General features: G+C 35.8%; 1 protein-coding gene across 10 annotated transcripts in view; it reads right to left on the bottom strand.

Moving 5' to 3' along the window:
* Window positions 1-15,426, bottom strand: part of ERC1 (ELKS/RAB6-interacting/CAST family member 1) — a 309,043-nt gene that overhangs the window by 223,020 nt on the left and 70,597 nt on the right. For 7 of the 10 annotated variants that reach the window (XM_066990214.1, XM_066990218.1, XM_066990217.1 and 4 more), the window contains exons 4-6: window positions 4,806-4,880; window positions 2,766-2,921; window positions 905-988 (exon numbers count right to left, since the gene is read on the bottom strand). In XM_066990214.1, coding sequence (XP_066846315.1) covers window positions 905-988; window positions 2,766-2,921; window positions 4,806-4,880 — 315 coding nt within the window. The remainder of the gene's footprint in view (window positions 1-904; window positions 989-2,765; window positions 2,922-4,805; window positions 4,881-15,426) is intronic. The other 3 variants (XM_066990216.1, XM_066990222.1, XM_066990223.1) reach the window with 1 other exon arrangement.

Raw genomic sequence — 15,426 nt, 5'->3', positions numbered from 1 at the left:
TTTCCTGCAGTATCTAAACAAAAAAGTCTCCTTAAAAACTTCAAATGACATGAACTTTTCAATTACTAGATAGCGAGAAATATAGCAAACCTTTCTCAACCCAGCTTGGTCTTTCTTTTTTAAAAGAAATTCTCTTTGGGGTAGGCCATCTTAGAAGAGATGCTTACCCTAAATACTTGTGTTTTGATGAATTGTTCTCATCTGAACAGAACCACATTCATTTACATTAAAGTTCTGAAGTAGCACCCCAAGGTAATTATATTTAGAAATCCCTGTTTCGGAGAAGTAAGCCCACACTGCAAATGCATTAAAGATCTTTTGGAAGAATGCAGTGCAAAGGAAGTTAAAGTAGTAATGGGTTTTCCCATCTCCTTGATGGGACACTATGAACACTCAGCAAATGCACTACCTTCACAGCAAAGGAAGAGCCTAAGTTCATGCTGCTAATATGAAAAAAATCAGTTTTAAAAAGTGTTCAGCATCCAATTTCTGCCATTTTATTGTGAAAGAATGTTAAGAGGGTTCAGCACATGATTTTGAAAAGTTATAAATTATTTTTATTCCACGAGGGAAAGCAAATCTCTTTGAAAGTCTGGCCCCAGAACGGGTGCTGAATGCTTTTGAAAATCTGTTTCAATAGAGAAAAATAACTTACTGATTAAATGAATTATACCATTAAAAAACAAGCAATAGAACTAATATAAATGTTCAGTTGAAAAGTGATGTTATGGACACCAAAACCACGTGAATAAAATGCAGCTACAGGGCTGAGCAGGCTGTTAGTTCTATGGTTATATAAAGTTGTAAAGAAGGTAAGAGAAGAAAAGTTACCCCGAAAGCAAGAGAGCTAGAAAGCCCCAGTGCATGGCCACTGCACACAAAAAATAAATCTTACGGCAGAGACCTCGGCCTGGAGACCAGCCACTCTTTTTTTCAGGTCCTCCCCTTGAACCTCTTTGGCACTTAGCTCTTCCTTCAGTTGCTCTACCTGTCACGACATTGTTATGCTTTAAATATTTATTATTTGCCATCTTCTAGTTAGCCTGTTTCAAACAAGTAACTAAAAGTGACAAAGAACTGAACAGAAGGATCAACATTGGTCACTCATTTTCTCATCTATTCTTCATTAAGTCTTCTCAAAACAGAAGTTTTATGTCTCTGTGATTTCACATAGGCTGCCAGACAAATATTTGGTTATGAAACAAAGATGTATAGTTATGGTTATATATGTCAAATATAGGGCACTTCACCCAACAGTTTTGAAACTGGAATTCATCAGGAAATCAGGACAGGAAAAGGGAGGTTTTGCAGTAAAGAGAAAAAAAGTTAATTATCAAGATACAGCCACAGATGACTATACAATACAATATTGAAAGAAAACCTGAACAATTTTGTGCATTTAAAAAACAGAGCAGGATAGCAAGATATAAAGAATGGAGCTGGTTATGACTCATGAGTGAATAGTTACCAAAAGGGAACAAATTTTCTGCAGGAAAAGTAATGAGCAGACACAGTAAACAGAATAGACCCAGAAATTAATCAAGTAGCTGAACAGACAGATCTGTAAGAACACAGAGAGAAGGAAAAATAAAAGTGTTGCTAATAAGGGAAGAAGAAAGGAAGGAAAGAATAAAGAAATGAAAAAGAATAAGGAAATTTAAAAAAAGGATAGAAAGAAGAAAAGCGTCACCTCCATTCCTAATTTGGAAGGGGGTATCCTTCAGTTCCTAGAAGCAAAACAGTAGGATAAAGGAGGAAAGTATAAAAGAATAGATGTGGTTATCTTGAGGTAAATCAGTGAGCTGATGTGAGGGAACTGGAAGAAACATATACTTACTATATGTTTCTTCTTTAGGGCAAGTAATAATTTTCCAAGAAACTTTCTCCAGCATTCTTTATATAAGACAAGTAACTTAAAGCACGATAAATGCAGTAGGTTAGAACTGTTCAGGACCTAGCAATTTTCAACCTCTGTTCCAGAGATTTGTGCACTGCTTTTAAGGAGTATGCACAAGTTACTAAGAAAAGCAGGACTGCTGACAATAAACCTAAATTTACCGTGCAAGGGAGACTGAATCTTTATTAGAAGACGTTAGGGTTCCCTACCTAGAAGACTGAGAAACACTTCTTTGAGAGAAACAAAGAAGCAATTGATATTTGTCTATAGTACAATTTTGGCTATACACTAACATTGCAGTGTTCATCTTTATGTCTGAGGACCAACATATCTCACTGTTGTATTTGTCCTGAGACACAAATATTCCCAAGTGCATAAATTAATAGTGGCATGACGACTGTTGTAGAATCTACTCATATTCTGACTCCACTACTAGAAGAAGAGCATTATGGAAAGCTGTTATACTGACAGTTCATGTTCTTTTTAGCCTTTTTACATAATAAAACATAATTTATTCAACAGGTCACAAAAAGAAACACCCTTTTTTTTTTTCTCTCAATAGACTACATTTGAGAAGCCTATAGACAAAATAAAACCTGAAACTATAATGGATTATCAATGGTCTAAAGATAACCACAAAATACTTTTGAAATAAAAGAACTGTCATAATGCTATTTTGAAATTTGTCTTTAAAATTCTCTTAATTATTTTAAAGGTATTTTATTGGCTTAGGACAACATACAAATAAACTCTATTTGCCAGCACTTGAATGGGAACCCTGATCACAGGTACTTTCCTTAGCTAAGAATTATTCTATCTGTTTCTTAAGGCTCATTTTATCTTACTAACGTCACTGTTTTCTCAATACCTTATTTTTCATGAATTTGGAATGACTACGGTACACCTCCATTTGCTTCATTTCCTCTTCACGCTCCTCTGTACTCAGAGCTCCGTTTGACTTCAACATCTGAATCTCTTCTTCCAAATCCCGGAGGCCACGCTCCATGGAAGAAATTTTTGAATCCTGAAGAGACAGATAATGACATACAGCTAGATGATTTGGTAATATATCTTAAAAGTAAAATATGAAATAATTTGTTGGACATGTACCCACCCTTGAAATCTTGTCCCCAAGTTTTTACAGAAACAAATCTATACTTCCTTGCATAGCATCTGCCTGAGTGCTCAAATACTCATTTTTCAATTTTTTTTATACCTTTCAAGGCAAACAAGGATTTCGTACTGAGAGGAAACATGGCTAGGGGCTTGGACACACTATACATAAAATAAATAAAGGACTATGAAAAAAGGTTGCCTTGTAATGCTAAGCCAGCATAAAACAGAAATTTAATTCTAATTCAATGAGCAGCGTAACATGGCTGCAAGAATGGGGTAAGAGAGAGAGAGAGAGAGAAGAAAAACAAAAGGTTTGTGTTAATAGTAATTTGCGCCGGGTCACAAATGGAGAATATAAAAAGCACCGTAAGCAAGGAAGAGGTGCAACAATCTTTTTTTGTGTAATATAAAGCAGTAAAGGATGTTCATGCATTCTGATTCATACACAAAACATATAAAATATTTCCATCGTTCAAACATATACATCTGGAACAATGAGAAAGCCTATCTACCATTATCTTCATGGTTCTACAGAATGAACAGAGGTTTTCAGTTTACTTGATTTACTGTTTCTTTAGAAGTCTTACACATTAGGAACAGCAAAACCGAATTCATACAGCACACAGAGTTGCATGCACATTTTCTATTACATGCATATGCCTTTATGAAATGCAATCCATGAGAGTAGCCTTTTTTTTTAAACTCAGTGTCTTCAAAATATTTTGTCTTTCCTGAAATACAAGATTTCAAACTACCCTCCATTCTTATATAGACCAATCCTTCATTTTTTGTGTGTGTGATAATCAAAGCACAGCTGAATAAAAGCTTAAAAGACCTTCATATATATTTTTTTATTCATAAGATAAGATTGTTCTAAAGGACCATTTTGAAGATGTAGTCTGATTCCCTGCTTAATTTTTGATGCTCAAGTTAAAATTGGGAAAGCAGACTTTTGCTACAAAAAATTACAGAGGTATCAAGGTAAAGTTCTCCATTGTAATTTATAACAGTATCTTAATTTCAGCCCTCATATAATTTCCAAGAAATACCTGTGTTTCTCTTTTGATAATAAGACTGCTTATTGTTACCAGATGGTAAATTAGTTCTCAATGCTATGAACCATAAAAAAGACTAATAAAAGAATGACAGTAAAAGAAAGGCTTTGAAAGCACAAAGATGGGAAATGACTACAGAAAACACTGAGATGGAATGGACTGAGTTGGAAGGGAAAAAAGGAAGGAAACCAAAATAATAAGGTTCGGACAAAGAAGGAGGGAGAAAGAGAGGAAAATTCATCCAGAAAAGCTGCATTTAAGATGGCATACAGGCACCTTTCTAGCTGTATGACCCATTCTTTAAGTGGATTTTAAGGTTGCAAATTGCTAATGTTGTTGACACATGGAAGGCGAAGCAATGACATTTCAAGGGTTGATAGTGTAATAAAAAAAGTAAACCACATCATCACAAAGAACCAGTAATACACCACACTCATCTTTGCAATACAATGGACTCTTAGTTAACTGAAAGAAATCTCTATATGCTGTTGTAGGCAGGCAGTAAGCAGTCTTCATTGTGTCATGAAGCAGTTGTGTGTCTTCCTTTATCAGTAATATAAAATAAAATAATGAAATAATAAAATAAAAAATAAATATATTTCTTTTAAATTAAATTCTTAAATTAAATTCTGTAAGAAGACTTACAAAATAGTATGGTATTTGATACAGTCGCTTTTCCTATGAAAACCTGTTTTACCAAGCATATGCTCTCCTACTGGCTACATATGACCATTTACCTTCATCTCAATAACAGTTTGCAGAGCCTTTGTCTTGGCTGAGTCAGGAGCATTTTCAAATCGTCGATGTATCTCCTGTGTCAGCAGAAAACAAAGCAAGAATTAGCCTAAAGGCATTTTGACCCATTTATCAAATACAAACAAAATTACTACAGCCTTCTCTTTCTAATTCATAGCATAATTCAACACTGCTTTCTGATGTTACCAGTTCCTTTATTTTGTTTTATGATGTCTCATATGAAAGAAAGGATACTCAAATGTTCATTCAACAGAATCACCGTCTCAGTTGAAAAGGCACAACAGTACTTACCATGTACTTACTCAAAATAAACTGCTAAAATGGCAGATGAATCCACTAAAAGAAAACTATGATCTACCTGGCAAGCTAATCTAAATGGATACTATTTTCATATGCAAGCATCTACAGCATTTATTTGACTAGATGCTTACTGAAAACAATAATGCTGTGGTTTCTGTTTCAACAAGCTATAGGATGCAGCTGTGTTGATAAGCCTTTTTCAAATTTTTTACTCCAGAGTAGCAATGCTTAATGATGTAGGATGAAAATCTTTCTCCACTGGGGCTAGAATGCAGCCAAAAGTACATGACTGGCTATGACATTGCTCTAAAGATTGGAGTTTGCAAACAGGAGGATACAAATGTCCACGTGATATTTCTGTTGATACGAATTCACAGAACCAGTATGCTTCAGAGAGCTCTGTATGAAATAAAATGACAGAAAGCAGAAATAGCTTGTTCTCCCGTATATAAGTAGGCAGATGTTTCAAACCAACAAATGGAAATACGAGAGTAGTTCCAGAGAGAATACATATTCCACTTTTTAATTATTTGTGTTAAAATAATATTGTCCTTACAACAAACATTAATATTAAATGTAGGCATGTGAATACATTTAGGATGTTCATATTATATGACATGAAAGTACTTTGGTGCCCAACGGCATCAAAGTTATGAACTGCAATATCAGTTAACCTAACAATCTGAGTACACACGCATAGTTTAGCCACCCATTCCCCTCAAGGCCCTAGAAGACAAATCCAAAAAGCCATCTACAAACTTGTATTTTCAATACAGATGGTGAAGGAAGAGAACATTTTATACGGTAGTCATACATGCAACTTGCTCCATATGATCAATTACTTGAATGAGAAAATTAGAGTTGTATAGTGTTTTAAAAACACTGAAAACATTACCTAACTTTTAAGTTTCCAGAGTGGACACGGTAACTCTATTCATGTATTCATCAAACAGCATATCATTGGAGAAGCATCCAGATACTTTACTGCTCTGCAATGGCAGTTCTGTAGTCTTTGGTGAACTCTTAAATGCATTTACTATCAATTTGGTTGAAATGAACAGCACGGCTTGGAATGATCTATTGTGTAAGAGTACACAAACATTTGAATGAGAGTGACTTCTAACTATTCTTCAGCAGGGGCTCACATATCCCACATCCTCCACACCCTTTTTAGATTCTCAAAGTCTTTTCCTGTGATTCTCAGATTGAGAGGATACAACAAGGTAAGACACACAGCGGCCTTTTTGTAAAGGCACATGTAGCACACTGAGTGAGGTGGTATTTGAGAACACTCTTTGTAACACACACCCTATGTGCTATAACACCAAATTATTGTGTAATCTCTGCTTGACTATGAGAGCATCAACTGAAAATACACACATAAAACAACACTTCTCAAAGAATGACACAGCTTCTTTAAGAGAAAACTAGTAAAAACTGTCCACAGTAGAAGACACCCCAGTCACATGTTGTAGGCATTCTCAAATTCACATCCACTTAAAAAAAAAAAGTTACGGGAGAGGAGAAGAAAAGAGGGTTTGAGACCCTTAGATTTCAGGATTGAAAAGTTGGTTCCACTCAGGTTTGTTTCCTAACATCAAAACATATGTATGGGGAAAAATGAATCATTCTGAAAATGATTCTTCACCATTATAAACTTTGATAAATCAAAAAGGTGAAAAGTATCCTATTCAGAATAGCATGAACTTTCACTAAATGCAGAAAGTTATGTCCCCAGCTGTCCCTGTCACGTCAGCTGTACAAGCATCCAAGGACTGTTATTGTAGAAGAAAATGAAAAAGCTTGATAATAGAAAAGAAAAACAAACAAATTCCTGTGAACTTTTGGAAACTGAGAAAATGAAAGATAAAGAGGTCAAAAACGAGTATGTCAGAAATCTATTTTGAACAAAATATTGTTTTTATTTTAGTGGTGCATTTATGTACTAGATCATTTCCAGTTGTGCAGAGATGTGGTCTCTGACCTTAGACCATACAAGCAACCTACTACGGAAATGCAGTAGATGAAACACCCAGTATGAGAACAGCATGTCATTAAAGGGATGCTGGCACAACAGCGTCTGCTTTTGACATTGCACAGCATCTTCCCAAATAGAAAATTATTTTAAGCTTTTTCTTTAGAAAGGCTGTCTCTCCACTGTCTAAGCGATGCTTTGCACAACAGCAAACTAAGTGTCCTACTTCTATCGTCTTAAATAGCTTCACTGTAATTTGGGTGAATTATAACCTGCAGAAAAACAACACCTCCCACCTCTCAAGTGCATAGTAAGGACTTGATTTTGGCAACCTGCCTATGATTCTGATGAGTCTGAAAACAGGGCCACAGTCACACCGAACCTCCCTAGAACACAAACTTAAGTAGGGCTGCTGGAGGAACATCATGCAGAAACATCCTTCTTAACACTGAAATATAAATTATGCACTTACCCATGTGGCAGAAAGGAGAGAGCTTAATATCTCTCTGACATATTCAGATTATATTGTGGACACACGCCACATAGAAGCTTGAAAATTAGTACTTTCGTCTTCAAAACAGGACTCTGAACAATAATTAAAGTGCAGGGCCACATGTAGATACCAGGATCAGAAAAATACAAAACTAATCCTTTTTCTTGTGACTTACCCATTCTGATCAAGTAATAAAACATCCTTCATTTCTTCTACCTTCATGCAGAAAAAACTTTCATATCTAACTGATACTATTCCATAACAGATTGGTAAGATTCAACATCGTCTAACCTTTGAATCAAACTTAAATTATAATAAGGGATGAATTTTCACTTCAGCATTTCATCGCTACCAATTTTTAATTAAGAATAGTTATTTTCCTTTTCTTCAAACAAGATCTAAACTAAAGGTTTGTGTCTTATTACCTTGCATCTGCCAAGTAGGTCTACAAGGTAGTACTGTATCCCTGTGAGAAATAACACCCTAACTTTCTATCTAGCATAATTACATAGAACAGCTGATCAAATGTACTAAGAACATTAAATATGTAAAGGATATCTGTGATAATGTAATTTTAATGCACCCTAAAATATCTGAAGGATGACAAATTCTAAATGTGTTTAGTTTTTTTTTTTTCCTGACCAAGAAATGCATAAACAATTGGAAATTAGAGATTATAGTTTCAGAATTGAGGGAGTCCTCAATACTGAGCAGTATCAGAACTACATCTAAAAAATATTAGCAACTTATACATATGCACATAATGATGAAGGGAAGAATTTATTCAGAACCTTTTCTTCCAAAACATGCTGGCCGTATCATTCATTGCTACTCCCTCAGTTACTCCCACATCTGATTTTACAAGGGATTTGTCAGAAACATGAAAGTGCACTTTAAGTGGTGACATTTTTAGGGAAGTAGGCTTCATGCTTAAAAATACAGCAACTTATCTTTCAGTAGTACCATGAGATAAGCACTTTCCAAATGCAGAAGAGGACACGCCTTCTATTTCATGCAGAACCCACCTAAACAGACAGCATATATCTCATGGAGAATGAAGGAGAGAAATATTTGAAGTAGGTGCTCTTCCATGCATCGATTTGTTTTTAATAAAAAATTGCCAAAAACTATGCAATGTGCAATTAAAAACATCACTTAAAACTCAGGAAAAAATAAAATAAAAAAAATCTTAACTAGCCTAACCATGCCTTTATATGGTCAAATACGATGTTCTGTGCAGCATGATCTTTGCATCATTCAGCAGACCGGATAGTTATCTAATGTTTGTTTTCATTCTCCAACATGTAGTCCAGGCCTTACTCAGAGAACATTATACTTGTACTTAAAGCTTAGTTTCCCAGATGGCTTCTGTCAATCTTTCACATCTAAATTTTTGAAAGAATTTAGCACCCTGGTTTCTATTATAATGAAATGCAAATATTATAAACCAAAAGAAAATTTCAGGAATGTAGTTCGGTATCAGCGTAAACTATCATTGTTACTTTCAGAAGCTATTTAATGTACCAAACAGATCTATAATTGTGTAGAAGGGCAAATTGTACCTGACTAACCTGATTTTCCTCTACAATGAGATGACTGGCCACATGGACAAGCAGTGAACAGTGGGTATGGGATATCCTGAATTACTGGTGCCTTTGACATTGCCTCCAAACATCCATGTAGCCAAATTGGTGACATACAGACTGGATAAGTGGTTTATAAGGTAGGTGGAAAATTAGCTGGACTGTCAGGCTCAAACTGTGTTTGATGGACAGCAATATAACGTCCAATAGGTAGCTGCTTACTACTGCCAATCCTTGGAGTTTGATACTGTGGCTGTATCAAAGGAACTGTACAGTTCCTTTATTAAGGATCCGGGTTATGGGATAGATTGCACTCTCTGCAGGTTTCCAGAGTATACGTAATTTTGGGAAGACATGAACTAGAGTAGTGTGCTCTTGCTGGAAGGAAAAATAGAAAAAAAGACAACTGTATCCTGGGCTGTATTAGCAATGGTATAGATGCCATGATGGGAAGCAGATATTTAACTCTATCTGGCTCTTGTGAGACCACTCCTGGAGTATCGGGCCCAGCTTTGGCCTCCCCAGCATTAGGAAGACATTTAAAAGCTGAATAGAGTCCAACAGACAGCCATCAAGATGGATTGTACCTGGAACATACAATATAAGGGGAGAGGATGAAAGAACTGGGTTGGTTCAGCTGAAAAGAAAAGGCTTGGGGGTGAATCTTGTTGATGTCTAGAGATATCTAATCGGACACTGTAGGGAAGATGAAGACAAATTCTTTACAGAAGAGCACAGTGGAAGGATGAGAGTCAACAGCAAAAGATGTAACAGAGTAAATTTTGACTTACAATATGGAAAAAAATCTATTAGGAGAGTAATCACATGCTGGAATAGGACTCAGAGAGGTTGTAGAATCCCCATCACTGGAGAGTCCCAAACTGAGCAGGAGGTTGCATGAAATGACTCTGTACTCTACAGAATACAATTATCTCTACTAATTGGGACCAGACAGTGACTGAGGAGTATCACAATTGTTTAGTTTCAAGTTTCCTATGAGTATTTTTCAATAAGTGCTCAAGCCCAGTAATTTGACCTATATTTCAACAACACAAAACTGAACTGAAAAAAGAATGTGCAATATGTAAGTCCTCTATAATTTATCTCTTTAGTATTAGAGTTTTGCTACTGAAAAAATATAGTTATAAAAGTTTGGAACCAATAATCATAGTAGTTTCTTCAGAAATTACTTCTGTATGTCTCATTTCCTGTATTTGTGAACACAATCAATGTAATTCCCTGAACAATAAATTATTCATATTAGTAATGAGCATAACTTTGAATCATGTGCTGGAAATTCAACACAAATCAATAATGGAGGGTGACAGTTGCTTTGAAGCTCAGATACTCCTAGCTAAAGAAATTCATCTTTATGTTTTGCAATTTGATGAATACATTCAGCCAGTGATTTCAAAATCCAACCAAGAACTCAGATACTAGCACACACAAAATTCCTTTACAAAGGTATCACTTAAAGTGAAAATTAGAACACAGCTTCCAGTTCATCTCTATGTTCAAATCAGCAGAAAACAAATGCAAAATCCTCCAAAACTTCAGCAGTAGATTAAAAGCAGGAGACAAAGATGAGAGGGACCAATTAAGACCATCCTACTAGTTTTTAGTAGTAAGTCATTGTGTTGAAGTCTGACTACAGAAGTATAAATTCAAAAGATAAAGAAAAGTTGGTTAAAAAATAAAATACTATTAATTTATAACTTTATTTACACATGTGCTATTCAATCTTATCTTCTCTCCTATTTAAGGAGCAATAAACCTATGTTTTCTACTTGTTTCTTAAATTAGCTTCCAAATTGTTAATGGTATTTTCAAATTTTACTTTTATACTTTCCTGTACTGCGACATTTCACACTTACAGAAATAAAGTTCCAGCAGTATCGGCTCTACTGAAGAAAGGTGTAGGATAACATTAACACTTCTAAAGAAAGTATACCTGAAGCTGTCTTTTGTAAATAAAGACAATCCTGTAAAACATATTGACAAGCAAAACCCTTGAATATAATGAAATATCAACAGACACTAAAGCTTAATTATTTTACTTATAAGCCCCAGCCAGGTTTCTGCCTTTGGAATTGTTTCAGATGGTTTTAAAAATCTCACCTAAGGGAGTCAGAGGTGCTGAAGTAAACTATTAGAAATTTTGCTTTTTGTAAATAAAGAAAACCATACCTATTTGAAGCTTCAGTAGCTCATTCATACAGCAATAATTTATTTGAAATAAGTGTATAACACAGTAAATACAAAATTTAAATCTCTTTATAATTTTAACCCTGTATGCTGAAAAAAGCATATGAATAAGCACATTGAAATTTTTGTGGATTGTTTCACATTGATGAGATGATAACTATTATACACAGGGAAAAAAACCCAAAACCTCATGGATAGCTGTAGTTCTGCTTTTTTTCTATTCACTTAATACCTGCCTATTATTAAATAATTACCTAAACTCCATAAAAATCAGAAATTTGCTATATAAGAATTGGAAGGTGTTTATGATTTCTTTGTAGTCTGGAAAGACATGAAACAAATAAGTAATTTTTAACCCTAATTTTTCAACCTATTTTTTGAGGTTGAAAACTAGTTCTGAGAAGAAATATCATGCAACCAACCCCTAAACCAAGGAAGGATGAAAATAATTAAATTAACCATCATTCTTTTATAAAGGTCACATAACACATTCCAAACTATAACACAATTAAATAAAAGCATGCATCATTTGTTCTTTGTACATTTTGCTCTCAAGTTGCAATAGCCCAAATTCTCGACTTTTGTTCTACAAAATTTCAATATGCTTGAAAACTAAAGAAATAGAGTGATTCTAATCAACACATGAACTATTTAAATTATCTTGATTTAAATAATTCCTCCCTGCTATCCTCAGCTAAAAAAATGAAGCAGCAACAGAACAAAGCAGGAACTTCATTTTTTAAATCATTAGAAAGGTGTCCTGTACTACAATGGTATGAGAGTTCCAGTTTCTGAACCAGGCTATATACTACCGCAAACCTCTCTCCAGAAGTGTGTCTTATTTATGTTGCAAAATCTTGGAATAGGACAAAAGCGTTCTTTGAGATAACTCTAATTGCTCTAATTAAAATTGCTAAATCCTTCTCTAAGCCTGGAGCAGAAAAGAGTAAGAATTTTAACACATGCATGGAAAAAGAACTTCTTTGCACAACTTGTCACAGTTAATTAAAATCTGCTCAGATAAGGCAAACAACCTTTCTTTTCACAGGGCATTTTAAAATGGCAAAATTACTGTTCAGCAGTCCTCAGATGGTACATTTACACAGCGCAGCCTACCTACCCTTCTCACTGAGCTCTGTGCTCCTCCTGTTTAGCTGTCACTGCATCAAATTAGATAATTTAAAGCTAAGCCAACTACATCTGTATTATAGGCTAGTGCGTCTGCTCTCTGCTGTGCCAGAAATGTACTCTAAGTGGAGACACTGGAATGAGGGCTCACAGAAATGTTGTGTTACTTCCTATAATAAAGTAAGCACTGTTTGATTCGAGAAAGCTACAAATACGGATCAGTCCTTTTAATAATGCCATACTAGATTACCATAAAACAGTTCACAAAGTGGACGTTGTGGGATTGCCATTTCAATGCACTCTGAAGATGAAAACAAATAATAGCTTTTTCTGCCATAACCTCTATCCTTAAGCCCATTTTAAATGGCTGCCTCTATGAATGATCCATTTCAGCGACTGCTTTACATACAAAAACACCCTTTACCTGCTAAATACTGTATCCCTATCTCCTTAATTTAGTTTTGCACTTGGTAGTATTAAAAATGCATCATTTGAATGGGCCCAATTATTTAAAATAATCAAAATGTCATACAACTAAACCTGTAATTTACTAACAAACAGTTTTTGTGATGCAAAATACAAAGCTACTGCTGGTTACTCTTTCCTTGTTCCATACCATGCTATTATGCAAACCTTGAATCTAGAACTGACACAGGAAGAAACCTTCTAGGAATATTGCTTCCATTCTCTTTTGGAATAGAAGGCGATAGCCAGCCATCTGTCCCAGAGCTGGATTCACAGTTTTCTTTCCTATATTTTTATGTCTAATTTTTGCCAGTTAATTCAAATGGCTGTTTTCCTTCTTTATGATGAAATACATCACCACTCTGACTACTACATTGGCATCCCAATGAACGCCTCACCCCACTTTCAATGCCTGCTTGGCCTCAAAGTTTGCACCAATCACTCCCCTCTCCCAGGAGGACGCTAAGGCTACGAGATCACCATTTACCTTAAATGCAGAGTTGCTTCTGACCTCTTGTTGAAGGTGTTAACAACAGCCTCATACAATCTCTGCCACAACTCATTTGCAGGACTTACATACCCTTCACTGTAAGGACATGTTAGAACTTTCCTGCAGGAAGAAGAACTTGCACTGTGCCTAACTTCTGTTGCAACTTTTCAGGAAAAGCCAATGGTCAGAGCTATGTATGTTATCAGGACTCTCAATGCATGTTATATGAGGCACTATGGAATTAAAGGCTTCAGAGGAGTAACATATAGGTACCACTGAGAACACTGGCCAATGAAAAGAGAACACATTTGGGAACTTCCCCTCATACATCCTTCTCAGTCCTTAGGATAGCAGACATCAAAGGCTATCCCTATCTGAGCGTAAGGAATGCAGTGATGTGTGAGTATATTCTGAAGACTCCAGTTAGTGCATGCTATAGCACTGCTGTGAGCAAAGATAGATTCGGTTGGTAGAGTGTATGTGTCCGGTAACAACCCAGAGACAAACAGCTCATCATCACGTGAACTGCTGTTGGAAAGTCTGTCCTGATATCCTTTGTGGAGGAATATGAAAATGGGACAGCACCGCTGAAGTCTACTGTATGTGACAATAATACACACTGAGCAGCCTATTTTTGTTCCCCCTGGGTAGAAACAATGCAGATGGTTTTGTTTTTATCCTTTCTTCTAGGCAGATGGGAAATTTGGCCCGTTTTTTTTTTTTTTCCAAAAACTCTCAAGAAGTTACTCTTTATTGACTGTGACACTATTAGTGTATAATCACAGGTCTTTGTTCAGGTAAATATATTCCTAATGATAGATAGCAATGAACAATTCAAAAGAGAAAGGATTAACCAAGTTGGTGTAATTGTGTTGGACTGTCCTTATGAAATGTAGTTTGACCGTAGTACTCCTAGTCTCTAGAACATCAGATGTGGACACAATCACACAATATTCTTCCATAAATTGCACTGATATTTGGTGTATCTTTTACTCTGTGTAGTGGAGAAAAAACATATTTCTACTCAGTGCATTTAGCATTTTGGGAGGAGTGGGAAGGATGTCAAAAAGAGCACAGCAAGCTTCGTTATCTTTAGAGCTATGTGCTGTCACTGCCATCGCTGATCATTCTGCAGCAGGTGAGTTTGGAACAATGAAGTGGCAGTTAACGTCAGTCAGGAGCTATTCTGAAAGTTGTAGGTCCAGCTGCTGGATTTCATCAAGTATTTCTTGCTGGTATGATAATCTTGTTTCTGAAAGTTAGGTCTAAAATACCAACAGCAATATGAATAATTTTCACTAAGACTTGAGGGGTCCTCAAAATAGCAACATCTTTTTATAAGCTATGAAGCTTAAGCTTGTTTTCTAGGGAAGAGGAATGTGATGCAATCACACTGTCATCTGCTGAAGTCACTGCATCCAGATGTTCAATAAGACATTTAATTCTTCATTATTTTGTGTTCATGAGCGACTGCCCTCTGTATCAGTGAGTTGCCAAATACAACCTACATTATGCTTGATACAGGATCTTTCCTTGGATATGTAAAGAGAGATTACTTGAGCTTCATGGTATTCAGGACAATATTCGGAAAAAAATTCAAGAGAGCCAAACTGATAACAGAGATACCTCACACTATTTGAAGGAAAATCCGTTTCATAGGCTGGATATGGTAAACTGAGACAGTTCTCTGGGAGATTGCGAAAGACATAAAATATCTTCTATGTGAGGAACAACTAAGTAGCAAATGACTTCAGCCTGTATGAATGACTGTGACTTCAGCCTGCAAAAAGAAAGAACTTGAAAGGGACATGACAAAAATCCAAACTCACAACTGGCACAGAGAATCCCAGTAGTGATCTGCTGTACACTGTCTTCCAGTGCAAGAACAAGGAGCCATCAATGAAGCTACTGGGAGACAGGTTCAAACCCCAAAAGAGAGCAGAACTACAGAACCACTTACAAG

The sequence above is a fragment of the Anser cygnoides genome, chromosome 1 (genome assembly GCF_040182565.1).
Source record: "Anser cygnoides isolate HZ-2024a breed goose chromosome 1, Taihu_goose_T2T_genome, whole genome shotgun sequence".
NCBI classification, from domain to species: Eukaryota; Metazoa; Chordata; class Aves; order Anseriformes; family Anatidae; genus Anser; species Anser cygnoides.
This window is presented reverse-complemented; position numbering and strand designations above follow the sequence as displayed.